Below are 25860 nucleotides of genomic sequence, written 5' to 3'. Positions count from 1 at the left end.
CAACTCCCAGGCTGCCCGGCGCGGCCACCTCACTTCCCTCCCTTCCCGCTCCGCCCTCGGGAGACGCCCCTCTCCGGATCGGAAGTTGACGCGAACGCTTCCGGGTCGCGCGACTCGATGTCTCGAGTCATGTGATACCAAGATGGCGGCGCCGCGGTAGCTGGCTCTGGGTGGTGGCGTCCGGGGAGCCGCGACGGTTTCTGCTCTTGGGCCGTGGGGGCTGCCACGCCTGGATGGTCCGTGCGGCGGCCCGTACCCCCGCATTGGGCACCTGTTCAAGGCTGAGGCTGTTGCCGTGGCGGTGGGTTCTGGGAAGCGCCGGTGACCTCTCTGCGGGTGCCCTGCGCTGGCCGTGGTCGCCCGAGGAGTAGAAGGGCAGCCGTCCTCCCGGGTCTTCCCGACTCGCGGAGTTCCTCAGGCCTCCGAGAGCTCTGGAGGAGCCACAGCTCTGAGGGGCTGCGGGAGTTCGAGCCCGCGGGTGTGTGACCGGCAGCCTCGTACCCCTGAGGGCGCAAAGAAACCCGCAAGAACTTTGCTTCCTCCTCCAGAGGCCTGGCTCCCTCGCGTTGGCTACTCCCGCATTCTTTCCCACTTCCTCTCAATGTTCTCACCATATACCTGGAAATATGATCAGCGCCCCTGACGTGGTGGCCTTCACCAAAGAGGACGAGTACGAGGAGGAGCCTTACAATGAGCCGGCCCTGCCCGAGGAGTACTCGGTGCCGCTCTTCCCCTTCGCCAGCCAAGGAGCCAGTCCATGGTCCAAACTGTCCGGGGCCAAGTTCTCTCGGGACTTCATCCTTATTTCCGAGTTCTCTGAGCAGGTGGGACCCCAGCCCTTACTGACCATCCCCAATGACACCAAAGTTTTCGGTACTTTTGATCTCAATTACTTCTCTTTGCGGATCATGTCTGTGGATTACCAGGCCTCCTTCGTGGGCCATCCCCCTGGTTCTGCCTACCCCAAGCTGAACTTCGTGGAGGATTCCAAGGTCGTGCTGGGAGACTCCAAGGAGGGGGCCTTTGCCTACGTGCACCACCTCACCCTGTACGACCTGGAGGCCCGTGGCTTCGTGAGGCCCTTTTGTATGGCTTATATCTCAGCAGACCAGCACAAAATCATGCAGCAGTTCCAGGAGCTCTCAGCTGAATTTTCCAAAGCTTCAGAGTGCTTGAAAACAGGCAACAGGAAGGCATTTGCTGGGGAACTTGAAAAAAAACTGAAAGACTTGGATTACACCAGAACAGTGCTGCACACCGAGACGGAGATCCAGAAGAAAGCCAACGACAAAGGCTTTTACTCATCTCAGGCCATCGAGAAGGCCAATGAGCTGGCCAGTGTGGAGAAGTCCATCATCGAACATCAGGACCTGCTGAGGCAGATCCGCTCGTACCCTCATCGGAAGTTGAGGGGGTCCGATTTGTGTCCTGGGGAGACGGAGCACACCCAGGATCCGCCCAGGCAGGCAGCCACTACCTCTGACCCCGAAGAGTCTGCTGACACAGACCATTACACCTGCAGACCCGCCTACACCCCAAAACTCATCAAAGCAAAGTCCACCAAGTGTTTTGACAAGAAGCTGAAGACCTTGGAAGAGCTCTGCGACACCGAGTACTTCACCCAGACCCTGGCCCAGCTCAGCCACATTGAGCACGTTTTCAGAGGAGACCTGTGCTACCTCCTGACCAGCCAGATCGACAGAGCACTCCTGAAGCAACAGCATATCACAAACTTCCTCTTTGAAGACTTGGTAGAGGTCGATGACAGGAGGGTAGAGAAACAGGAGAGCGCACCCCCTAGGCCCAGTCACGACAGGCCACCTTCCAGGTCTGTAGAGGAATGTCCAGTTCCTCAAGTGTTAATTAGCGTGGGCTCCTACAAGTCCAGTGTGGAGTCCGTGCTAATCAAGATGGAGCAGGACCTTGGGGAGGAGGGGTCCAGGGAAGTGGAGGTGACAGAGCCAAGCAGTTTTGACCCCCAGGAGAACCTGGCCTACCTGGACACGGACATGAAAGGGAGCATCAGCAGTGGCGAGAGCATCGAGGTCCTCGGCACGGAGAAGTCCACCTCTGTGCTGTCGACGTCTGACAGCCAGGCCAGCCTCCCGGTGCCCTCGAGCCCCCAGGTGGTCCGGAGCAAGGCTGTCAGCCACAGGACGATCAGCGGGGACAGTATTGAAGTCCTCAGCACCTGCCCCTCTGAGGCCTTTGTCCCCGACGACTTCAAGGCCAGTTACCCAAGTGCCATTAATGAAGAAGAGTCCCACGCCAGTGACAGTGGGGGAGCCATCCACTTCCAGGCAGGCCTCAGCCCGCCGGAGCTGGGGGAGGCCAAGGAGGGCGGCTCGGGAGCCACCCCGTCACAGACAGACTCCTGCTGCATCGGGAGGGAGGGTGGCACTCTGCGGGTGCCGCTCTCCACCCCGGGCCACACGCTCTCCGATGAGGACGGGGTCGTGAGTGTCCCCCCGCAGCACTACCGGCAGAAGGACCAGGAGTTCCACGTGGACGTCTCGGTGGAAAACGCCAACGCCTCTTCCCGAGACAGCGGTTCCGAAGGCTTCCCTGCTTATGAGCTGGACCCGAGCCACCTGCTGGCCAGCCGGGACGGCAGTAAGACCAGCCTGGATGACCACTCCGACGCCACCAGCTACGGGAGCAGCGTCACCTCCGCCAGCTCCGACAGGACTCCCTCCTCTGTTCCTCCCACTGGCCCCTCTTCCGAGAGGCATAAGAAGAGGGCGGGCCAGAACGCCTTAAAATTCATCCGCCAGTACCCCTTTGCCCACCCAGCCATCTACTCCCTGCTCAGCGGGAGGACGCTCGTGATCCTAGGGGAGGAGGAGGCCGTAGTCAGGAAGCTGGTGAGCGCGCTGTCCATCTTCGTCCCCAACTACAGCCTCCATGCCAAACCCGTGAAGCACTGGGTCTCCTCTCCTCTGCATATCACGGATTTTCAGAAGTGGAAGCTTATTGGCCTGCAGAGGTAATTGGTTACAGGTGGTGGGGATGGGCCCTGGCTGGTCAGAGATGAGGCTTCAGGTAGCCGTCCCTCTGGGTGAGGTTCACAAGTCGGTGTGGTGGTCCCAGAACCAGGAGGCCTGGCTTCCAGATTGGCCCCAGCACCAACTCGCTGTGTCGCTTTTGGCAAATCCTCTCCCTTTTCTGACCTGTTGCCTTGTCTGTCACAGGAGGGGTTGCAGTTCCTGAGTGGTTCCCAACCTGGTCTGCACCCTGCTGTGTCAGAATTGTTTGGGAGGATTTTCTAGAATACCGCAGGGTTGCGTTCGGGTTGGCCTCGGGTACGGCGTGGGGTTCGCCCGTTGTGCGGCGAGGTTTGGGAACGACTTGGACTGCTGGGTCTCAGGTCCCTGCTGAGTCTCTAACTCACACTATGGGGTAAATGACTGAGGCGGGGTCTGCCTCTGAGGACGGCAGGGGTGCTGGGAGAGGCAGCCGCCCCGGCTCTCCCTCCGCTGTCCCCTCTGCCCCAGAAGCCCATCCCCCCCGCCCCCCTGGAAGCTTCCTCCTTTTCCCCCGCGTCACCGGCTGGCGCTGTAGCAGGTTCTCTGGGGTTTTCCACGTTCTGCTTGTCTGGCTCGGGGGACTCCTGCCCTGGCGTGCGCACTGGGCCCAGCCTCCTGGCTCCTCTCCCCGCAGCCGCCTGTGCTCACCTGAGATGCACGCGCGTCCAGCTGGCTGCTGGTCGGAGCCCGCTCTCTGGACCACGGAGGGGGCAGGAGGCCTTTCCTCCCCGCGGCAGTCAGCCGCCGTTCGTTCTGTTTCCCTTTACGCGGGTCCCTGGCGTCCGTGAGGTCACCGTCCCGAGCCGCCTCGTGTTCGCCCCGCTCACGGCCACCTGACTCGCTCGATCCCTGGCTGCCCCGCGGGGGCATGGTGGTGGGATTCAAGCCCGGGGCGCTTCCACGTCCACTTCACTCTCGGGCCGTGCTGGCGGCGCTGGGGTACGAGCTGGAGGTCTCGGGCAGGGCCCCTGCTCTGGGAGAATTCGTGCTCCGGAGGCCAGAGCCCGGCGGCACAGGGAGGCTAGAGCTCTGATGGGGGCGCCTCGCGTGGGAGGCGTGGGACGGGGTCCCGGAGGAGGGCTGGGGTGTCTGGCTTGAGCGGCAGGGAGACTGGGGTCGCAGTGGGGGAACAGTGAGGACGGGCCTGCCACACCGGGGCAAGCCCAGCCCGTGGGCATCGTGGGAGCGTGGACGCAGGGCCCAGGCTCAGCGGGTGCCCGGGCCCCAGCCCCCCTGCCGGCACCAAGTTTGAGCTGGGGGCGGGGTGGGGGAGGCCTTTTAGGGACTGCGTTGGGCTGCTGTTCTCAGCGGGATGACGGGCGGGTGGCCCCTACACACACACCTTCACTCCTCCAACTCTCTCCTCTCATCCCAATCTCTGACTGACCTTTGATTTTTTTGCCTCAAAAGGTGGAGAATCTAAAACACGTCAGTTTGTCGACATCACCTGGGTTATCCAGGACCAGGTTCGGGATGGCCTTGCCCTTTCCAGAGGCTTCCCCTGAGCTTCCTTCCTTAGAACGCGCCGGCGGGCAAATGAGGTGTATCCTTCACATCAGCTCCGCTCTCCTGGGCACCCGACTGCACTGCTGTGTTGAGAAGGATTCTGGGGAGCCGGCTGTGATCAATCACGATGTCTCCGGGGTGCAGGCGGGGGTAGCGGCAGGTGGCAGTGTCCCTGGAAGGGGGCTGTGAGCTGCTCCTCCGCAGTGGGCACCTGGGCAGCGCCTTCCTCCCTCCTGGGAAAATAGTGGTCATTTGCCAGATACTTACTGAGAGCCATTACGGGCCAGCCGCTGTGCCCGGAGCCAGGATACAGGTGCGTCAGCAGTGGGGCGTCGCGTGACAGGGCCGCCCTCGCTCCCGTCCCAGCGTCACCACCCCGTGGGCTGGTGCTCCCCCAGGCTGTTTCCATCTGCACGAGGAAGACCTGCCTCGTGCTGGCGAGTGTCGGGGGCCCATCGTGTCTGACCCGTGCCTGCTCCATGCAGGCGCTGCTCTGACGTCCTGGGGGGAGTGGAGGGGGGCGCCGATCGCCGTGTGGAAGGCAGGCCAGGCGGCCGGGGTGGAGCTGGGCCCTCGCCTCCGGACTTGGAGCCGTGGAGGGTCCCTCCAGGAAAGCGGGAGGCCTGTCAGCAGTGAGAGCTGAGACCTTTCTAGGGAATGTCTGGTGACTCGTCCCACGAAGCCCTCCCTCCCACACCCCCTGAGCGCGCACAAGTGCTGGGAACCGGGAGATCTGCCCCCAGAGGGCCCTGCTCGGGCGGGCGCCACGGTCGACGGGTCGGGGGCCTTGCCCCCCAGGGCACGTGTCACTGGAGGGTCGACCGAGGGGCCAGGAGGAGAGAGGGGACTGGATTCGCTGCTCACCCGAAGGCGTCCCGGGCGGTGAGCAGCGGACCCGGTGGGGCGGCGCCGTGAGGGGACGAGCCGTGGCCCTGGCTGTCGGGCGCGGAGGCTCCTGCCGCTACCCCGCGGAGCAGGGAAGGGCTGCCACCGGGATGCACGCGGAGCCCTGGCCCCGGGGGTGCTCAGAGCTGCGGGTGGGTGGTGAGCCGGCCCTGCAGGCAGATCCGGCACTGAGACAGAGAGGCAGATGGAGGCCCACCTGAGGGTCAGCATTTAAGGGTGCGCGCAGAGGGGTGCCTTTGTGTGTCCACGGGGCTCGGTCCCAGGTGCTGGCTCAGTCTGGGATCCGAGAGCTGTGGCCTACGACAGTCCCTTCCCCCCCAGGCACTTGGATTGTGGGTACGACTGTTCCTCAGGACTCTCACCCCAGAACCACCAGTGGCATTGACCCTGGATTTCTTTTTTCCCACTTAAGTAGGCCCTCTGCCTGGAAATGCTTGTCAGTCAGATCAGCCATTTGTGGGTGTAAGAGATGGATAAACAATCAGGTTGGTCTCCCGCGATTATAAATCAGAACCAGCAATAATCCGGTTGCTTACTAAGCAGCAGTGAGAAGGCCTGGACTGTTTGGAAGACAGCTCCATTCTGGCAGGGAGGTGCTGGTGTTGCGTCAGAGGCCCTGGGTCTAATCCCAGCTCAGCCGCCTTCTACGTGGGTGACCTAGGACAAGCCACGGTCCCTCTGCGGGCCTCAGCGTCCTCATCTGTGCAGAGTCCCCCCGCCACCCCGGCTTCGGATGGGCCGTGATGAAGTTCAAGACGGGGGCGGGCGGGGTGCTGCCCGAGGGACAGAGGCCCGGCCGCACCTCCTCCCATGTTATCTGGCCTCTGGGGGAGCTTTGGGGGAAACCAATGAAGGAAAAGTTTGGAGGCGCAAAAGAGGTGGTGCCGCCGTGGGCGGGAGTAGGCCGGGGCGCCAGAGCCTGGGGAGAGGCTGGCCTGAGGTGGGCGGCGGCCAAGTGCAGGGCAGGAAGATGAGGTGAGGCATTTAGCTCATGGCCCAGCCCCCTCGGGGGGAGGTAAGGGTGACCCAGGAGCGGGCGGGGAGCCGCCCGCAAGTCTGACTCCTCGTGGCCTGTGGTGGGGGGCTCGGCCCCACACACGTGGCCCCGCTTGCCCCTGCGCCTGCCGTGCTCTGCAGTCCCCAGAGCCCACCTCTCTCAGGACTCCGAGGTCCCTCCTCCAGCGCCTTCCCAGCCCGCGGCCGCTGCTGTGGACACGGAGGCCACGCCTCCCCTCGCTGGGCCGGCTTGTGCGTGTGTCCTTTTTTCCCGGCCAGGCCAGGCCCCAGGTCACTGCCTGGAATACGCTAGGCGCTCGGTAAACGACTGTCAACTCTACAAGAAGAGAGCACCCACGAGGGGAAAGTATGATGAGGTGACCTCAGTCCCAAGAGACCGTCAGTCCTTTTACAACTGCTTCACAAGCCCCAACTTCCAGAGGAGCGTCAGTGTGCGAAGCGGCTGGTCAGCCAGCCGTTTGCTGGGCTCTGCAGGGCAATCCCAACTCCTCTGGGAGACCCGGTCTAGACGGGGTGGGAAGGGGCCGCTTACTGAGGCCGACACGACACTCCGGCCTCCTTCCCTCGCTGGGTGAACCTGGCCTGCCTGCCTCTGATGTGCCGGGCACAGCATGGGGTACGGTCCTGGGTCTGCAGGAGCTCCTGGCGCCACACTGGTCAGCACCAGGCCGGTGGCGAGGGCCAGACGCTGTCCTGAGCGCCACAGCCTGTGCCTCCGCTGTGACCCCAGAGGCAGGACCATCGTCCCTGCCTCACAGACGAGGCTCGGAAGTTAAGGACCTCGACCAAGGTCACAGAGCAAGAACGAGAGGAGCAAACAGGTCAGGGAAGGCTGGGTGAGGTTTACGTTGGCGTAAGCCGGGCACAGAGGGAGGGCTCGGTGTTCCGGGCAGAGCAGAAGGGCCCCCACGGACAGCCTGGCGAGGCTTTAGGGGAGTCCCTGGGGAGTGACAGGTGGGGCGTCAGGGGCAGCAGGAAGCAGGTCGTCGGGGCCTCGTGGGCCACGCTAGGCACTTGACCTTGGTCGTGAGAGGGGTGAGGAGCCTTGAAGGTCGTGATGGCCAGACCTGCCTTTCAGAGAGCGCCGGCGAGTGGGGCCGGGTGGGGGCTGGCCTCGCGGCAGCGGCCCACCCCAGCTTCTGCCTCCTGACCTTGGCCTGTGTGTTTCAGGGTGGCATCCCCCGCCAGTGCTGGCACCCTCCACGCCCTGAGCCGCTACAGCCGCTACACGAGCATCCTGGACCTGGACCGGAAGACCCTGCGCTGCCCCCTCTACAGAGGCACCCTGGTGCCCCGGCTGGCGGACCACCGCACGCACATCAAGCGGGGCAGCACCTACTCCCTGCACGTGCAGAGTGTGCTCACGCAGCTCTGCGCCAAGGCCTTCCTCTACGCCTTCTGCCGCCACCTGCACCTGCCCGCCCGCGGCACGGAAGCCGAGGGGCTGGCCACCAGCCGCCAGGCCAGCTTCTTGCAGCTGAACCTGGGGCTGGTGAATGAAGACGTCAAGGTGGTCCAGTACCTGGCAGAGCTGCTGAAGCTACACTACACGCGGGAGCCTTCCACGGCCGGCCAGCCCGTGCTCAGGTTCGACTACGTCCCCAGTTTCCTATACAAGATCTGAGGTCAGGCCCGGCCACTGTGACCAAGACCTGTGACTGAGGGTACGGGGAGGGCGTTGGCATGACCGGGGGGTCTTCTGAGCTGTTTAGACTTCTGGTGTCGTTGGCGGGAAGGAAACCGAGGTGGCAGATGTGGTTCCCAGGTGGCTCTGGGCAAGGGGGGTGGAGGCACTGGCCCCTGGGCGGCATCTGGAAGGACGGTAACAGCTCGCGGCCCCGTGGAGAGTGGCCTGGGGTCAGGACTGGGGGCCAGGGCAGAAGAAAGCTTCGGCAGCGTGATGAGGGGCAGGGAGGCGGAGCCTGCAGGGAGGACCACGCCGGCCCTCTCGCACAGCAAGATCAAGGGGAGCAGCCGGTAACCGGACGATTTGGTCGAAAGCAGGACGACGGAACGTCCATTGCCTCGTGCAGACCCCAGCTGGGCCTTTTGCGTGGCCTCGCGGAGCCGCCCTTCCAGGGGAGGCCCCTGGATGCACCCTGCCCTGTCCTCACCTCCTTGCCAGGCACGGAGGGGCCTGCCGCTGGGCTCCCAGGCTCAGCGGAGTGTCCAGGCACTGGCCCCTGGTCATCAGAACCGCTGTCGTGGGGGGCTGGGCACAGGCTTCCCGCTGTGCGGGCGAGGAGCCACCAGCTCTCCTGGGGGCGCCGACACTGTCCTCTCGGGGAGGGTCTGCAGACGGGCTGGCGCTCGCCCGGCAGAGGTCACCGCAGACCTTCGCAAGCACTTTACTACCTCACGGGGTGTCGCAGGCGCGGGGCAGCCGGCGGGCTGGGATCTCCTCCGGGAAGGCCGGCCTGGAGCATGCGCATTCACAGCAGCTCGTTCCGCCCCAGCTGAGTCCCAGCCCCACCTCCTGTTCACCCACCAGGACCCTCCTGACACAGTTACCACTGATGTGTGTAGCTGGATGGTTCTTTGCAACCTTGAAAATGTCATACTTTTCTTCCTTAAGCCGTTTGTCCCTATGCAGGGAGAACTCTTGGTATTACTGCTTTTTAATTTTTTCCCCCATGTTGTGGTAAAACACACCTGAACCAGCCACAGCGGTTGCTCCTGAGCACGCGTGCGTGTCTGCCGGGGCCGTGTTCTGTGTCGTCCGAGTCCTGCTGTTGAGACCTGGTCCGCCACCAGCTTTGCAGCACACCACAGCGGTCAGGACCCCCTGGTGACCGAGGAGGCTTCGTATCATCTCTCCCCCGTGGCCCTCCCTGCCCAGGCTTCTGGTCAGGGTCCCCATTCCCGCCAGAGTGTCATTCTGCTCCGGAGGCCGTGACCGAGGCCCACTGTGACAGGGCTGCTACCGCGTCTCCTCGGGTCCTTGTAGCTGTGCTGTCACCTGTGTCCCCCAGAGAGGCGTCTCCAGGGACCACACGGCAGCTTCCGAACGTGCAGTGCGGGTGCTGGTGGGAAGGCTGCCCTCCTGTTACCACCGCTCCCCTTGTGTTCAGATGCTGCTTTGTTTTCTAGGGACGTGGCTAATTGCGTGTACTTGGGCCTCCTGGGACACGAGCTTGTGACACCTTATCTCCGAGGGAAGAGCGGTCCGTGGGGCCCAAATGACCAGATGGGAAGCGATCACGGGCCCACCCGTGTCTCGTTCCCGGGCCACCAACATGGCCTCTGCGGTTCACACCTCGCACCTGGGAAGCCAGAAAGGGCAGCAGGTCAGTCACACTGGCCTCCTAGAAGCGGAAGTCCACTCTGGAGGGTGTTTGTGCAGAAGCGCCGCCTCGGGCGAGCCCTGCTGGTGCAAGCAGAAGGCCTGGCTGTGGGGCGGCCGCAGAGAGGGCACCCGGAGCCCCTCTCTTGAGCTGTTTCTTCATTGAGGAGTAGAGCTGTCTTCGCTGACCAGTGGCTGAACTCCAGCATTTAAATTTTGCTTAAAATCCAACTTTGCAGTGTGCAGGTTCACAGAATTGCTTGATGCCAAGTATGTTTCTCTTCAAAGGGAGCTCAAAGGGGAACCAGGCCTTCCCGGCCCTGCCACGCTGGCGACTGGAACCTGCCAGGAGTCTCAGACGCACCTGAGTCTGAGTGGTGGGGGCCTGTGCAACGAACTCATCTCGTCAGGAATCTTAACAAGAGGTTTTCCCTGGTACTAGGTCAGCAAGCGTCCAAATGCTGAGAAACGCTTCCAAAATCAGAGGGTGTCAGTGCCCTTAGTACTTCTTCAATCCTAAGTATCGCCTCGAAGGCCCAGGCACCAGAACCTTGAGGTTTGTTTCAGCTTCACTTCCAGTCCGTTACCTGCCCCCCACCCTGCCTTTTTAAAGCAGTCCAAGTTAAGAAGAACCTGCCTAGGCTGGCATTTATGCAGTAGTGATTTCCAGAAGCTCCACGGTAGACATCAGCTGAACCCTTTTATAGCACCTGTGGCCCTGGGGACCCTACTCCTTTAGTAGAATCTGGAAATGGGCTGTGATAGCCCAGTTGCCATTTCCCATGTAGCTCTGAACTTCTTGCTTCAGATCAGTTACTGTGTGCAAAGTATCGTAGACTTCATCCCCAAACAAGTAACAAATCCCATGTCAAAATCCCAGGATGGCCGATAGATTCTCCCCTGAGTGCCAGGGCTGCTGCAGCTTGTGACACGTCCCCGGAGGCCCAGTGGCCTGGAAGATCTCGCACGCAGCTCGCCACCCACCCTCCCCACCAGCCTGATGGCGCCTGGCCGGTCAGCTTCTCCACGTGGCCCACGTCGTCTTTGCACAGGCAGGAGCCCTCCTGGGCTGGTGCGATCCATCAGTCCGTGTGGACAGCCTTCGGAGGCACCAGCCCCCCAAGCCAGCATCAGATCTTACCTCCCATCTCCCTAGAGGCTCAAGAAAGTGCCTTGGCTCGTGCTTTGAAGCAAACCAGCTAGCTTTCTGGCTTTTTCCCAATATTGTGATAGAAACTGATACAACTGGAATTTTTGAGAGAGAGATGGTATTAACAGATTGCAAAAGGAAAAGTATCAAATCTCTACTTCTGGCTGGAAGGAAAACCAGCCTCAGCTAAGGTTGGAGCACACCCAGCTCTTCTGAGCCCGTCCTGCTTTGAGGTTTGGTTTCAGCTGTGGGGAGGAGGGAGCACTTGGCCATGAATCAAGTGCTGGTCTGGGGCCCCAGCCTCCCGGGAGTGCTTGTGTGGTGGCCTTTGTCTCCTGCGGGGGAAGAGTCAAGCTCCTGGGTGTGAGGCTGTTTCCACAGCTGCGGAGGTGGCAGCCGCCCTGCCCGCCGTGCTGGAGCCCCGGGGCGTCAACCACGGCCATGTTAACGCCACGGTGAGAAGCATAGTGTGTGAGGAAGTCGTATTTGTCGTTTTTTGAAAAGCTACATTATTACTGCATGCTCCTCGTCGTGTGTGAGCGTGAGTCCCACCGGGTGAGCCGTGGTCACTGCGGCCAGGGCGAGAGCACGCTGCACACGCCACACGCGTGCCCGCAGCTCCCGGTGTGGCTGCACCAGAGTTCAACCAGTCATGCCAAACAAATAGTATGAGAAGTGTACTTTTTAAGAAATTAATTTATTTGAGTTGAGATATTTTTGAGATATAAAAATCGGTTGTATTTTTTAAAGCTATAATTCTTGTAGACATTCTGTGGTTAAAAATTTGTGCTTATTAAAAATGGTCATCTATGTTTTGCACTTGAGATTTGTGAAAAATAAAGTTTCTGTGGGAAGGTGACCTCTGGTTTCCTGATCACGGGAGGGAGGTGGCTGTCTGCTCAGCGGCCTGCCTGCCCTGGGCTGGGGGAAGGGGACTACATCCCCCTCCTGCCCAGGTGCTGTAAGCGGGACTCCCACCGAGCTGGGTGGCACCTGAACAGACCCGTCTAACTTGTGATTCCGATTGAAAGCACAGCAGAAGGGCCAGGACACCCCCTCCTCGTTTGCGACGGTTATAACCGAGTCCTCCTCTGGCGCCCACTGGGGAACAGACAGCAACGGGCGGCTCTTCCAAGCTCGAACTTTGGTGCTTCCGGCTGCCGCAGCAAGTCAGGGAAGCCCAGGGACTCTTTAAGAGTGGAGTCTTCCCAGTAACCCTGCCCTCCACCAGTCTGGATAATTAAGGCTGAATGGCTAAATTGTATTTCATTTTTCCAGAATAACTATACATAACTGCGAGAAAGTGAGGTTCAGATTTAAACTCCTTAATAACTTGTCCCAGAATGACTAACACTGAGCCTTAAACAAATGGTTTGTGAACAAGGTAAAAAAAGCAAAGTCTGGAAAGGGGCCCGTGTGGGGCCTCCAGGGCGCTGGGTCCCTGGGCGGGCGGGCCCTCCTCTAGAAGTCGGGCAGGCCCGGCAGAGGGAAGAGGGCGGCGAAGCTCTCCACCTCCGCCCTGAGTGCCGCCAAAGCCCGCTGGTGATCCTCGGCCCCCGCCAGCTTCTCCGTGAACTCCTTCAGGGTGGCCTTCACCCCCACGGTGTCCTGGATCTGCAGGGTCAGCTCTATCCCTGCGCCAGCGAGAGACGCCACTGCCTACGTGCCCCCGGCAGCCGGGCCCGACTGCCCTGCCGTCCACGCGCCCACCACCCTTTCAGCCCACACGGTCTGCTGGGCGATGCTCTGTCTCCCAGCCCTGCTCCAGCCTCGACGTCCTTCATCCCGACCGCACAGCCCCGCGCGGCCAGTGTCCACGCCTCTCCTCACCTCTGTGAATAAAATGGGCAACTTTTTGGAAATCTTCTTCCAAGAGTCCTCGGGATGTCAGCGCTGGGGTCCCCAGGCGCAGTCCGCTGGGCCGCAGGGCGCTTTTGTCACCTTCAAGAGAAACAGGCTCTGTCCCTGGGCTGCACCCATCTCCCCACTGACGATCGGGCACCGGGAAGGGGCTCGTGGGCAAAAGGAATAGGCCCACGGACGCTGGCTCACACCTCGGCTGCGCTACTTGAAATATCAGGAGAGCCGCCTTTTGCGACATGGTCCTTGCTCCTGACGCCAGGGCAGCATCTGTCTGGGTTTGAGGGACGTCGCCCACATCTTATTCACAACCCACTGAGAAATGCAGCCAGTTTTCCAGAGGCCCCAGCCTCCCTCTCCATCCCCAGCGGGGTCAGCGCTGCGTCAGAGGGGGCGGGCGGGGCAGCACGTCTTGTCCCCAGAGCCAAGTCACCATCGGCCTTGAGAGGTGCAGACAGGAGAGGACTGAGGACGCTCACCTGGGCAGGTGTTCTTGTTGCAGGCGATGGAACAGGCTTCCAGCACTTTCTCAGCCCGGCCGCCGTCCGTGCCTTTGGAGCGGAGGTCCACGAGGATCAAGTGGTTGTCAGAACCACCTGGAAACCAGGTTAGACACATGGAAGCCGACCCCATGCCGAGTGAAGGGATCTTTCTCTTCCAAAGAAATGGGGGGCTGTGACCCCCACCATGTGTCCTGCGGGGCTTTCATCACCTGCTAAAGACCACATGCCCCAGGGCCTCAGAGTTTGAGAAGAAGCACAGAGTAGTTTAAAAAGGGAACATGAGGATGCAGAGGGGGCTGAGGGCAAATGGCCAGCCCAGACGGCCCGCTGCCACGTCCCAACCTGTCAGGTGCCAGGGCAGCGCCTGGAAGCCTGTTGGGGTGATGATGTCACCTGGGAATGTCCCCCTTCTCTCTAAGTCCACCCTCAAGGCTCCCTCTAAGGGGGCCTCAGAGTAGCGGGCAGTGGGCGATCTAGGTGACAGGGTGACGGGCACGTCAGGTGCAGACACTGCCAGCCCATTGTGTGCTTTAACCCCAATCCTGTGAGGATGATAGTATTTTCAAAGTGGTGCAGAAGAGATATGGAAGAACTTTCTGGAGCGGCCCAAGGCCACCCAGGAATCTTCCAAGCACCTGATCTTCACTTTGAACTCTAGTTAATCCCCGGGTTAACTAGATCCCCATCACTGACTTAGGCGATGACCACGGCTTCAAAGACGCACGTGGCCTAAGCGGATGTGTGGCTCTGGACACACAGCCCCCTTGCTTGCCGTGTGGCTTTAGGAACCTCAGATGCCCATTTGTAAAATAAGACCAGTGATTCCCAAGGCTATCTCGAGGTTTGAACGAGGTCGTGTATACAGAGCTGAGGGGGTCCCGAGTCACCCCATGGCTGCGGCCACCGTGCCCAGGCCACAACCCTACAGCCACACCCTGGCAGGGCCTGGACGAGACTCAAGCAGGAGCAAGGCTGCCCTCAGGGCTCGGTTCCTGTCATACCTGTGACCACTTTGTAGCCCAGCCCCATCAAGGCCTCGGCCAGAGCCCTGCAGTTGGCCAGCACCTGGCGCTGGTAGAGTCTGAACTCCGGAGTCATGGCCTGCTTCAGGGCCACCGCCACCCCTGGCAGGAGATGAAGACAGACCGTGAGTCAAAGAAACATCCGTCTCCACTCGGGCTTCCCAGCTTCTCGGTGTCACCCAGGGCAGCGGGTTACATCTCCTCCCAAAATGATCTCTTTTAACCCTGCAACTGCCCGGCTAAGCCTCAGACCTCTCTCTCCGAGCAAGTGCTTTTGAGGCGGCCTCTCTCCAGCATGAAGTTTCGGGCTAAGGAAATCACCAGGGGAGAGCTGTTCCCGACAAGATGGATTTTGTCCTTTTTAAGCTCGACGTGTGAAAACGGGTCACTTAGCTGCTGATGCTTTGATGCCAAATTATGCACCTTTCAGAGCAGAGCCCAGATGAGAGGTACAGGCCTGATCTCCCTGCACACCCAGACTCCTCTGGGACCTTGTTCGATCCCCGGAGCTGCTTGAAGGGGCGCAGAAGATGGAGGAGGATGCAAACCAGGCGCCCAAGTCCTGGCACAGGAGCCCCCAGTCCGTGTGTGGGAAACGGCCTGGAGAGCTGGCATCCCACCACTGGAGGGCGCTGAGCGGCTGGGTGTAAGGGGAGCTGCCCCTGCCCACTCTGGAGCCTAAAACTCCCCCTTCACTGCTCCCTCCACGCCCCTTCTTGCATACACCGGTACTTCTCCCGACAGTCTCCCAATGGGGACAGTCTCCCAATGGGGACGGGACACCTTTGTCCTGGCTCCTCCACCAACTGCTTTGCTCCAAAGACGGAGTAAAAGCTCTGAGGTCATCAGATTTTCTAAGGCTCGGGTACAACCAGAGAAGGAGTATGTCTATGACAGCTGCTGGGCTGTGATGGAATAGGACCTAGGAGGTACCAGCGTAGCCCCAAAGTCAAGGCCAAGGGTCAGACACAGTTGTCGCCGTCCCCTCCCCTGGAGGCCAGGAGACCAGGGGAGGGCCGCCCGCCCGCTCACGTGCTCCTTCGGCTGTGCAGTCTTCCGTTGTCAGGTCCCCTCCCCGTGGTTTCTCAGGGGCTCAGGTGGGGCCTGCCCGACTCAGTGGAGTGGCCGTCACCTCTGTCCCTGCTGACATACGCACTGCTCCCCTTCTCTGCCTCGTGAGCACCTCTTAGACAGGGCACATGCTCTGGGGGACGGGCTATGGGGGAGCCGCCCAAGGCGTGTGGCCGCGGGGCCTGGGCAGGGTGGGTCTGCGTTACCAGCAATGGCGTGGTTGTGGGGCCCCCCCTGCAGGCCTGGGAACACGGCAGAGTTGATGAGTGACTCCAGGTTGTAGCGAGTCTCTCTGCCCGTCTTCGGGTCCACGCTGCGCACTCCTGGACAAAGGACAACACGGGACATGGGAAAGGCCATCCCCTCTGTTTTCTCCCCATCTGGACACAGACCCGGCCCCACTCCTGGAGGCGATGCTGCAGGCCAGGGAGGGTGCTTGCTCCCAGGGGGGCTGGGTGAGGGAACCACCCTTCAAAGGTCAAAGGAAGGGGCTTCCCTGGTGGCGCAGTGGTTAAGAATCCACCTGCCAGTGCAGGGGACACGGGTTCGAGCCCTGGTCCGGGAAGATCCCACATGCCACGGAGCAACTAAGCTCATGTGCCACAACTACTGAGCCTGCAATCTAGAGCCTGCAAGCCACAACTACTGAGTCCGCACGCCACAACTACTGAAGCCCACGTGCCTAGAGCCCGTGCTTGCCCGTGCAATGAGAAGCCCGTGCACCGTAACTAGAGAAAACCCGCGTGCAGCAACGAAGACCCAACGCAGCCAAAAAAAAAAAAAAAAGAGATGAAAGGAAGGATGAAAATGTCCCTCCACTGAGAGAGTAATAAAGAATACACCTTGGGCATATTTCCTCAAAGAACTATCCGAGAGAGCAGTCTTCCAAGATGACTCCTTTGGGGGAGACGTGACTCATTTGGCCAGAAACGGAGAACCAGCTTCCTTTCTGAGAAAAGTTAAGGACCAGTAATAGGAGCTGCCAGTGTCTCCATGGAGCTTCCTGTGAGGCAGGAACTGCTCTGAGCAGTTTCCCTAAATTCATTCATTCAATCCTCGCAACAGCAGTCCCCAGGGACAGGTACAATTATTACGATCCCTACTCTGGAGGTGAGGAATTGAGGCTCAGAGAGGCTGCACAACTAGCCCAAGATCACACAGCACATCCGTGGCAGAGCCAGGACTTGCTCTGCCTGGAGGGTCAATCGAACATCACCAACATACAGTGGGGAAAACAAATGTCTCCCCAGCGGGTGGGAAAGGCCGCCTGCCTCAGAAACCTGAACACAGCTGAGGAGGGGCCTCTGAGGGGCACAGAGGCAGCAGGGCCCTGAGAAGCCCAGTGGGCACGTGGTGTATCCAGTCCTGGCCAGCGGCTGAGCAAGGGGGTCCCGCAGGGGGTAAAGAGAGATGCGGTCACCAGAGTGGGGTTCTCTCTGCTGACGTGAGGTTAGTGCACCGGGACTGAAGACTATGGGACCCTAATCCTGCTTCTCAGGAATGGGAATCCCAAATAAGGGAACACATACACGTAGGCTCCATCATGGGAAGGAGAAATTCCTCACTCAAACGACAAACTCCTACTATGGTTTACACATCAGTGTCTTACGGTTTGATTACTGAGTCTTTCTCTGGGAGAAACATGCTACAGTAAGTTCACCAAAATAACGCCGCACGGCGAGGTCTCCTGGAGCCCCGCCAGCCACGCACACCCTCCTGTCACCCCAGCGTCTTCCACTCAACAGGGTAAGCTGAGCCACAGGACGCTGGCCCCCAGGACGCTCTTCCCCTCCCCCTTCCCCCGACCTGGACAGCCGGGCTCAGGGCTTCCTGCTCGTTACAGCATCGGGGTCAGTCTTCCCGGCTCCCTAAACCGACCGTGGGCCCCAAGAAGAAAGGCAGCCCCGGCCCCGCCAGGAGCGCACCCTTCCTGTAGAAGATCATGCCGGCGCGGCAGCCCCGCAGGGTCTTGTGGGTGGTGGTGGACACCACGTGGCAGTGCTCGAAGGGGGAGGGCACCACGCCGGCCGCCACCAGCCCGCTGATGTGCGCCATGTCGGCCATGAGGTACGCCCCGTTGTCGTCAGCGATCTCGCGCAGCCGGGCGTAGTCCAGGTTCCGGGAGTAGCAGCTGGTCCCTGAGACGGCAAGGGTGACGCTGAGTCAACTCGAGAGCAGAGCCGCCTCGGTTGGGCACAGCGTCTGAAAGCCAGCCTTGCCCCCTCTAAGGCCTGAGGATGGAAACGAGGGACGCCTGCAAATCCCGCCTGTGCCAAAGGCGACACCCTGCTCTCTGCCCCTGTGTCGCGTGGCTGGGGCGGCCCCCGGCCATTACCAGCCCAACTAGGCAGAGGCCAACATGTCCAGATGCTTCTGGGGAACAGTGCAGGACTGACGGTCCTGAGAGAAAAGGAAATAGACCCAAGCAGCTCAGCTGCGCGGCAGAAACCAGCAGGGAGTGAGGACAAGGTGGGAACAGCACACAAGCTTGTTTGTGAGAGGCTGGGGCCCCGCCGGGCTCCTCACCTGCGATGATGAGCTTCGGGTGGAAGAGGCGGGCGTTCTCCTCCAGCTGGTCGTAGTTGATGTAGCCGGTGTCGGGGTTCACCTGTGGACGGCACGGAGACCGGGGCTTGGGCCACTTCCTCCTGCCCGGCTGTCGAGGGTAAGAGGACTCCCTCCACCTGGCCAGAGCTCTTTGCTCCCCTCGCTGCCAACCAGGACTTGAGGGCGAGACGGGGCACAAGCGCTTAGGCAACCAGGCATCATGGCTCTCAGACAGGATGCCCTGGGGGTCCTGGGGGAAGAGCGAGCCCTGCTCCTGACTCGCCGCAGAAGGAAACAGAGGGACAAACATGCAGCACGTGTGCAGGTGCGAAGGCCCCGCCGCCTCACCCTATGTCCGTCTAGTCCAGACACATGAGGCGAAAAGAAGAGAGAAAGGCTCGGGGACCCAAAGGCCACCCAGGCTGACGCTACTCAGACACCTCGATTGTGCACCACGAAGGCCTGGGCACCAGAGGTGAGCCCCTTAGAACCAGTAATAGATCAGCAAGGCCCCCGGACACAGGGCTGAAAAACAAAGGTCAATTATATTTGTGTATATATATATAAGCGGGAAAAAACAGAAAACGAAATTTTAATAACATCATTACATTAGTTTCGAAAAACTGTAAAATATTTAACAAAAGATGAACAAGACCTCTGCACAAAGCACTATTGAGAAAAACTTTAAAACACCTGAAAAGAGTAATTAAGGCAGCGCGTGCTTGCAGGACGATCTGATGGACAGAACTGATCCCAGAAGCAGAATCCCTTGTGCTGGAAGGCCACCCGCTTGGTGAGGACGGGGGGCCCTGCAGGAAGGAGGTCTTCCGGTCGCGGCACTAGGCCAGGTGGGTGGGTGCCCACCTGTCACCTGGGCGCCGACCTCACCCCATACACAGAAATCCCTTCCCAGCAGACCACGGATCCATGTGCAGCGTGTAAAACACAAAGACTTTTTTTTCGGGGGGCGGGGGGAACACATTTCTTAGTAATTCCAGTTTATTAAAGTTGTGTTAAAGCATTTGTGTTGGGGAGTGGACACAACCACAGAGGGGTCACTGCAGGGAGACTTCAGGGGCATGGGAGCCCCCGGGGAGGAGGTGGTTGGAAGCCCCTGCCCCCGGGGAGGGGGAGGATTCAGGTTGGGTGGGCGCCCTTTCCAAATGAAAAAGGTGCCTACAGCTTAGCACGGTTACAGAGCTTGTGTGAGACGTGCTGGGACCGGCTGAAGGGTGCTCGGGGGCTTGGTCTGGGGCTTTGTTTCAAGGGCATGAACCGGTTCCTCCTCAGTCACCTGAACTCGGTGAAGAAACTGCTGTCTTAATAAAAAATCAACAGCTGACCCACAGTAAAAAATTGGACATAATTCTAAAAAAGTTTTAAAAGAGATTAATTACCAAAAAAAAAAAAAAAATCTGCTGCTACTCTCTCCCTCCACATTTTGCTTTTTAAATTTGTGGGATTTTTTAAAAAGGTTTTTTGTATCTTATAAATCTTGAAAATTCAACAATACAACAGCTCCTAGAAGGATTCACAGGCATTCGTCACAAACTACAGAGGGGCCAGAGCAGCAACAAGAAGGGGAGAGGAGGGATTCCTGCTGCGGCTCCTCTGTCTGCCCGTGCGGGGTGACTGCCGGGAGGTGACAGTCCCGCGGGGAGGGCAGGGGCTGGGGAGGGGCCCGGCAGGGAGGCAGCCCGGCGGGCAGGGGAGGGACCCCGCTGGCTGGATTTTTCGAAGAGCAAAGTTAGGTCAGCAAGCGTAATGCTGCGTGGCTCGGTGGCTCGGTGGGTGGGGGCACGAGGAAATGACCAGGAACGGCCATTCGACAAGAAACACCGGAGACGGGTCCGGACACAAGGAAGCAGCACCCTGTGCACGACCGCACCACAAGCCAGGATGCAGGTTACCTGCCGTCCACCCCACTCTGGTCATCCCCGTTGATAAGTCGCCACGCCTCCACGAGCCCACCAACCTTACATGTGGTTTTTGACCACACTGTTTATGATGACGAGGGCCGGTCCCATGCCAGGCACAGGCGGGTACTGGGTGCAGCTGGCTGAAGTCAGGTCTGGCGGGGGTGTAGACACAGGCTACTCTCACCGTGCCAGGCATGGGTGGCCGCACAGCCCCGGCTCTAGCCCCCCAGCTGCAGGGACTCAGCCGGCGTGGAGGGCTGTGTGTCGGGGCCACCCCTGGGGGTCTGGCTGTCGCCCCTCTCCCCGGTTCTGGACCAGCCAGCACCCTGACTGCGCCTGAAAGCCCTGGGCAGTCGCCTCCCCGCCCGTCTCCCTGCACCTCAGCTCAGCCCCTAGCGCTCCGTCCCCTGCGAGCCCTGAGTGCCCAAGGGTCCCCAGGGCAGGGAAACGACACTGACAGGGGTACTTCCTGAGGTGCCTGGGAACGAAGCTCCGTATTCCCACGGGCGCGCCCAGCGCTGGAGGCTTTGAGAACGGGCTGTGGAGCTACGGAGAGACGCACTTGTACCTTGTAGGGCATAGATTCGAAAAAGATGGACGTAGCGGAGATCTTCTTCTTGTTGGTCATGAACCCGTGGGTCAGGTGGCCCCCGTCGGGCAGGTCCAGGCCCATGATGCGGCCATGGGGCTCCACCAGGGCTGTGTACACCGCGAAGTTTGCGGGGGAGCCTGGAGCGGGCAGACCAGGGAGGTGCGATTACTCCTGCCCACAAGGCCGTCGACCAGGGTGGCCAGAACAGGCCTGGCCGCGATGCACTCCTCTGGCCCCAGGTGCCCCTGGTGGGGACGTTCAGAGATGGGGGCTGCCCGGGAGGCGCTCGTGTAGCTAGCAGCCGAGGGCGATGGGGGAAGACCCCAAGCCCAGCGGGATCCCCGGGAGGCTGGCAGAACGGGGCTGCCCAGGCTGTCTGGACGTGGTGATTACCTGAGTAGGGTTGGACGTTGACTCCCCAGCCCTGGGGGTCCAGGCCATAGACCTGCAGCGCTCGCTTCTGACAGAGGACCTCCAGCTCATCGATGAATTCCGTCCCGCCATAGTACCTGCGGGGAAGGCAGGGGACGTGGGCCCACGCAGCCCACCTCTGCACTGAGGACGGAGGAGCAAGGGTGAGAACGCGCACCCTGAACCCACGTGACAGCTTCCGCCAGCGCCCAGGGGGCTGTGTCTGCCCATCTGTGAGGAGGGGCGGACGGACCTTGGGGACACTGTCACGGCTGTGTGATCACCTATGTAAGGTGCCCACAGGAGTCAATTCACAGGGGCGGGGTGGGGAACAGTGGTTGCATTCTAATAAAATTTTACTTTTGGTTGAGTAATTCCGTATCAAAATTTATCATGCGTTTGTATTTTTTATCATTTGTATACTAATACTTGTAATAACTCAATCCAGAAGAAATTTTTAACACTTAGGCCTTGTGGTCACAAACAGCTCTAAAAATTTTAAACTACATGTATATACATTGTTTGAGTATACTGAAAAGCACATAACATAAAATTTGCCGTCTTAACCATTTTTAAGCATTCAGTTCACTAGCGTTACATTGATAAGTATGTTCACTTTGCTGTGTAACAGATCTCCAGAACGTTTTCATCTTGCAAAACTGAAACTCTGTACCCACTGAACAACAGCTCCCCACCCCCTTCCTGCCCCTGGAAACCACGGTTCTACTTTGTTGTGACAATTCCAGGAACTTCATCTACGTGGAATCATACAGTATTTGACTTTTTGTGACTGGTTTATTTCATTGAGCGTAATGTCCTCAAGGTTTATCCACGTTGGAACAAGTGTCAGGATTTCCTTCTTTTTTGAGGCTGAAGGACATTCCACTGTATGGATGGACCACAGTTTGTGTCTCCACTCATCCATCAGTGGACACTTGGGTTGCTTCCACCTGTTGGTTCTTGTGAATAACACTGCAATGAACATGGGTGTACAATCATCTATTTGAAGTCCTGCTTTCAACTCTATTGGCTAAACACCCAGGAGTGGGATTGCCGGATCATATGATAGTTCTATTTTTAGTTTTTTTTAAGGAAACTCCATACTGTTTTCCATAGTGGCGGCACCGTTTCACATTCCCACCAACAGTGCACAAGGCTTCAGTTTCTCCACATCCTCGCCAACAATTGTCACTTTCTGTGTTTTTGATAGTAGCCATCCTAGGGGGTGTGAGGTGGTCTCTCACCGTGGTTTTGCTTGGCATTTCCCCGAGGGTTAGTGATGCTGAACGTCTTGCGTGTGCCTGTTGGCCAGAGTTACTGTTTCACGGGTACAGAGCTTTGCTTTCACAACATGAAAAAGTTCTGGAGACGGATGGTCACCATATCAAGAGTGTACTTAATGTCACTGAAGTTTTCACTTAAAAATGGTAACTTTTACGGTATGTGTATTTTACTACCACACTAAAGAGGGGGAATGTGAGGTTTGTACTCACAACACTTCAGACACCAAACGTGTGGGTTTTTTTCCTCACACCGACCAGCTCTGACAACCCTGTTGCCCTACAGTTCAGCTCTGACCTAGCTGCCCCGAGTTAGCGCCAGACCTACAGGACCTGCAAGGTTCGGGCCCCCCCATTCTGTGTGATGAGCCTGGGGTTCCGGTAACACCCCCTTAGGTCCAGCAATTGCTAGAAGGACTCACAGAACTCAGGGCGGCACTTTACTTACTGTTCCCGGTAAATTATAAAGGACACAACTTGGGCTTCCCTGGTGGCACAGTGGTTAAGAATCTGCCTGCCAACGCAGGGGACATGGGCTCAAGCCCTGGTCTGGGAAGATCCCATATGCCGCGGAGCAACTAGGCCCATGCACCACAGCTACTGAGACTGCACTCTAGAGCCCGCGCACCACAACTACTGAGCCCGTGTGCCACAACTACTGAAGCCCGTGCGCCTAGAGCCCGTGCTCCTCAACAAGAGAAGCCACCGCAATGAGAAGCCCGCGCACCACAACAAAGAGTAGCCCCCGCTCGCTGCAACTAGAGAAAGCCCGCGCGCAGCAACGAAGACCCAATGCAGCCAAAAATAAATAAATAAAATAAATTCAAAAGATAAAAAAATAAATAAAATAAAGGACACAGCTCAGGACAAATGAAGAGATGCATGGGCAGGGTATGGGGAAGGGGCTTGGAGCTTCCACGCCCCCCCCAGGCGCCACCCTCCCAGCACCGTGATGTGTCTGCCAGGCAGGACGGTCCCCAAGCCCCGCTGCTCAGGGTTCTGTGAGGCCTGACCGGTGAGATCGGCTGCCGCGACTGACTGGGTCTCCAGCTCTCCAGTCAGGCCACCAGCCCTCATCCCGAAGCGCTCGAGGGGCCACCAAGTGTCACCCCCTTAACACACACTAGGCTCGGTGGGAAGGGCTCATCATGAGTAACAAAAGCTGCTCAAAGGACTTGGGAGCTGTGTCAGGAATGGGACAAAGTCCCGATACCCTTCTACCATACTCTTGGGGGCCACAGAATTGAGCACTTTATCTGGGGGGCCTGAACGGCACACATATTACATCTCAATAAAACTGTGATAGAAAATAAAAACCAGAACTTTGTTTTTCAACTTGTATCAGGCAGCCGTTAATGCTAGATCAATATTGTTTTCAAATATTAACCCTGATCACTAATAATGTTCCAAAAGGTTAACTGACGTTACTAACAAAACATGAAAATGAAAATGGTTAATAATCACCTCTTAAAAGAGTACTTTACCATGAATAAATGAGTTAATTATCTACACACCTATTTAAGTTTTTAACGACAGTCTTATTTGGTTCAGTGAAGGAACTGAAAACCACAGAACTAGTCTTGCAGCTGAAAGGGGCTTCACGGACTGATCTGGAGGGTGCCTTCCGCCTCACACTCCCTGCTCTGTGACCCAAAGGGCCTGGTCTCCCACAGCTTGCAGGAGAGCAGCCCACGCCAGGGACAGAGCTGTGGAGGGGCAGGATGTCAGGCTGCACCATTTTCCAGGGGAGCAAAGAAGGACGGGATCTGAGGTCACTGCAAGCCTCCCACAGAGGCAGCCGGGAGCTGTGGCAGGAGCCACGTGGCAACAGGGCCCATCGGACTGGAGCAGCCTCCGTCACGTATTCCCCAATTCCTTATCTCAAAAGGGGTGAGCATGCTGACTTTGTGGTCGGGCTGTGGATACCTAAAAATGAGGGCGTGTGACCACGCTTCGCGCTGCTAAAATGCGAGAAAATGAGGCTGGGGGGTGAAGAAAGTCAGCGAGTGCTCAGGGAGCGGAAACGCGGCCCCGGCTGCTGTTCCTCCCCTCCCCCACTTTCCCCTCCATCCCCTCCTCCCCTCACCAGCCCCCGCGCGCCCCGTTCTGTTCTGGGCTAGGGATTCGGTTTTGGCCTGGGATCCAAGCCACGACCTTCAAGTCGACTTGACCCTCCAGAGAGCGGATGCCCCTCACTCACGTCGTCACGGGAACAGGGCTGGGGGTGGGGTGGGTACTGCTGTGGCCACGGCGCCCTCAGCCCCGGCAGGAAGCAGCAAGGCTTCCGTACCACACCTCTCTGTACAGAGGCACTGAAGCATTTTCTACAAGGTCAGCTGGAAATGCCGGAACCCCCGGGGCAGCCTGGGGTTTGGAGTGCGTGTGGTTTTCCAACATCAACGGCCAATTCTCGGACACCAACTAGGTGTCCAGTGATTCCACTTGGTTCCGACACCGACCACCCAGAGTCAGCACGGACCCACGGGCTGAGGGCTCAGGCCCACAAGTCTGCCCCCCACTTCAGACGTCAGGAGAAAGTCCCCGGTCACCAGGCCACCCGCACTGCTGCCCAAGGTGGCTACAAATTCTGGGGTCCTCACCCCTTCAGGTTCAATAATTCACTGGAACAACTCGGGACTCAGGAAAGTGCTTTTACTTATGATCACTGGTCTATCATGAAGGACTCGCCTTGGGAACAGCTTAATGAAGGAGACGCGTGGGACAAGGTAAGGGAGGTTTGTGACCCACAACCACTGCCCTCTGGCTGCCCGGCCCTGCCCCGCCCCTCCCAGGGGGTTGGGTGTCGGGGGCCAAAAGTGCTGACCCTCTAATCAGTGTAGAATGGCCTCTCCACTCCAAGGTGACCCTCCCTTTTCCGTGTCCTTTGGGACACAAGTGTACAAATTTGCAAAAACCTCATGTTAAATTCTGGAATCACCATCTCTGCCTGATGATAACTGTACTAAAAACCAAAAACGAACATGACCTCTTGTGGTTCTCACGGTGAAAGAGTTGACCGAAATCACTGGGTAGGTAGATCCAGCATTTAAAATGCTGAAACGCTTTCTAGTATGAGAGGTTATTTTCACTTCGGGGTCCCCTTCCTGCTACGAATGCGATTCCCCACACAACCCTCCACTAAGCACTGACATTCCTCTGGAGGTTCAGCCACAGCCGGCAGCTGCCCCTTCGGGCCTGGCTGTTATTCCAGAAAGGCCCCAGGGGGACGGTCCAACGGACCCCGACTATCCTGCCCTGACAGCATTGGTGCTGCCACCCTCTGGGAACTGTAAGAGAGGAAACAGAAGGCCCCGCTGTTGAGAACCTGGCTATTTTCTGAAATTTCCACAGTTTTAGACTCCATCCTGATTCACGGCCTCGGAGGCAGGCCTGGATGGCACTCACGTACCTTTGGCCCGGGTACCCCTCGGAGTACTTGTTGTTTAAGCAAGAACCCAGGGCCTCCAGAACAGCCCGGCTGGCAAAGTTCTCTGAGGCGATCAGCTCCAGTCCCACCCTCTGCCGGTTACTCTCCTTCTTAATGATGTTGTAAACCTGACGAGAAGAAAACAGGCGCTGAACACTGGGACGTTTCAGTTGAACGTTTTGCTCTGATCAAAGCCATAACCGAGTAAAGAGAAGAGACACTATTACACACTCATACTTTGCCCTCAGAAGCCGAGCATAACCGGACTAAGGTGATTCCCACAGCACCTAAGGAACAGAGGAAATCTTCCTCAAAGCTTTTAGCACCTGGGAAGGAATTA

The 25860-nt window shown here is 58.7% G+C and overlaps 2 protein-coding genes across 6 annotated transcripts in view; one reads left to right on the top strand and one right to left on the bottom strand.

Moving 5' to 3' along the window:
- The first annotated feature begins 127 nt into the window (after positions 1–127).
- SMCR8 (SMCR8-C9orf72 complex subunit) lies at positions 128–11698 on the top strand. 2 transcript variants are annotated; one of them, XM_059908543.1, is made up of 3 exons: positions 128–2986; positions 7626–8042; positions 9546–11698. In XM_059908543.1, the coding sequence occupies exons 1-3, from the start codon at positions 627–629 to the stop codon at positions 9886–9888; spliced, it is 3120 nt and encodes a 1039-aa protein (XP_059764526.1). In that variant the 5' UTR covers positions 128–626; the 3' UTR covers positions 9889–11698. The 2 variants fall into 2 exon arrangements, with proteins under 2 accessions (XP_059764526.1, XP_059764527.1); XM_059908544.1 differs by having other exon boundaries at positions 7626–9639.
- The window catches only part of SHMT1 (serine hydroxymethyltransferase 1), a 56052-nt gene continuing 41758 nt past the window's right edge, over positions 11567–25860 (bottom strand). For all 4 annotated transcript variants that reach the window (XM_059908547.1, XM_059908549.1, XM_059908546.1 and 1 more), the window contains exons 3-12: positions 25503–25648; positions 20796–20911; positions 20379–20539; positions 17871–17952; positions 17270–17482; positions 15551–15667; positions 14253–14375; positions 13228–13344; positions 12719–12829; positions 11567–12522 (exon numbers count right to left, since the gene is read on the bottom strand). In XM_059908547.1, the coding sequence (XP_059764530.1) occupies positions 12350–12522; positions 12719–12829; positions 13228–13344; positions 14253–14375; positions 15551–15667; positions 17270–17482; positions 17871–17952; positions 20379–20539; positions 20796–20911; positions 25503–25648 (1359 nt within the window). In that variant the 3' untranslated portion in view covers positions 11567–12349. The remainder of the gene's footprint in view (positions 12523–12718; positions 12830–13227; positions 13345–14252; positions 14376–15550; positions 15668–17269; positions 17483–17870; positions 17953–20378; positions 20540–20795; positions 20912–25502; positions 25649–25860) is intronic.

Source organism: Balaenoptera ricei, chromosome 20 (assembly GCF_028023285.1).
Source record: "Balaenoptera ricei isolate mBalRic1 chromosome 20, mBalRic1.hap2, whole genome shotgun sequence".
Classification (NCBI taxonomy): domain Eukaryota; kingdom Metazoa; phylum Chordata; class Mammalia; order Artiodactyla; family Balaenopteridae; genus Balaenoptera; species Balaenoptera ricei.
This window is presented reverse-complemented; position numbering and strand designations above follow the sequence as displayed.

Bases quoted from the DNA above. Each gene is read 5' to 3' on its own strand.
- SMCR8 (XM_059908543.1), top strand. From the start codon at position 627: ATGATCAGCGCCCCTGACGTGGTGGCCTTCACCAAAGAGGACGAGTAC. The intron at 2,987-7,625 runs GTAATTGGTTAC...TGTGTGTTTCAG, and splicing joins AAGCTTATTGGCCTGCAGAG to GGTGGCATCCCCCGCCAGTG. The intron at 8,043-9,545 runs GTTCGACTACGT...TTTGTTTTCTAG, and splicing joins GCCGGCCAGCCCGTGCTCAG to GGACGTGGCTAATTGCGTGT.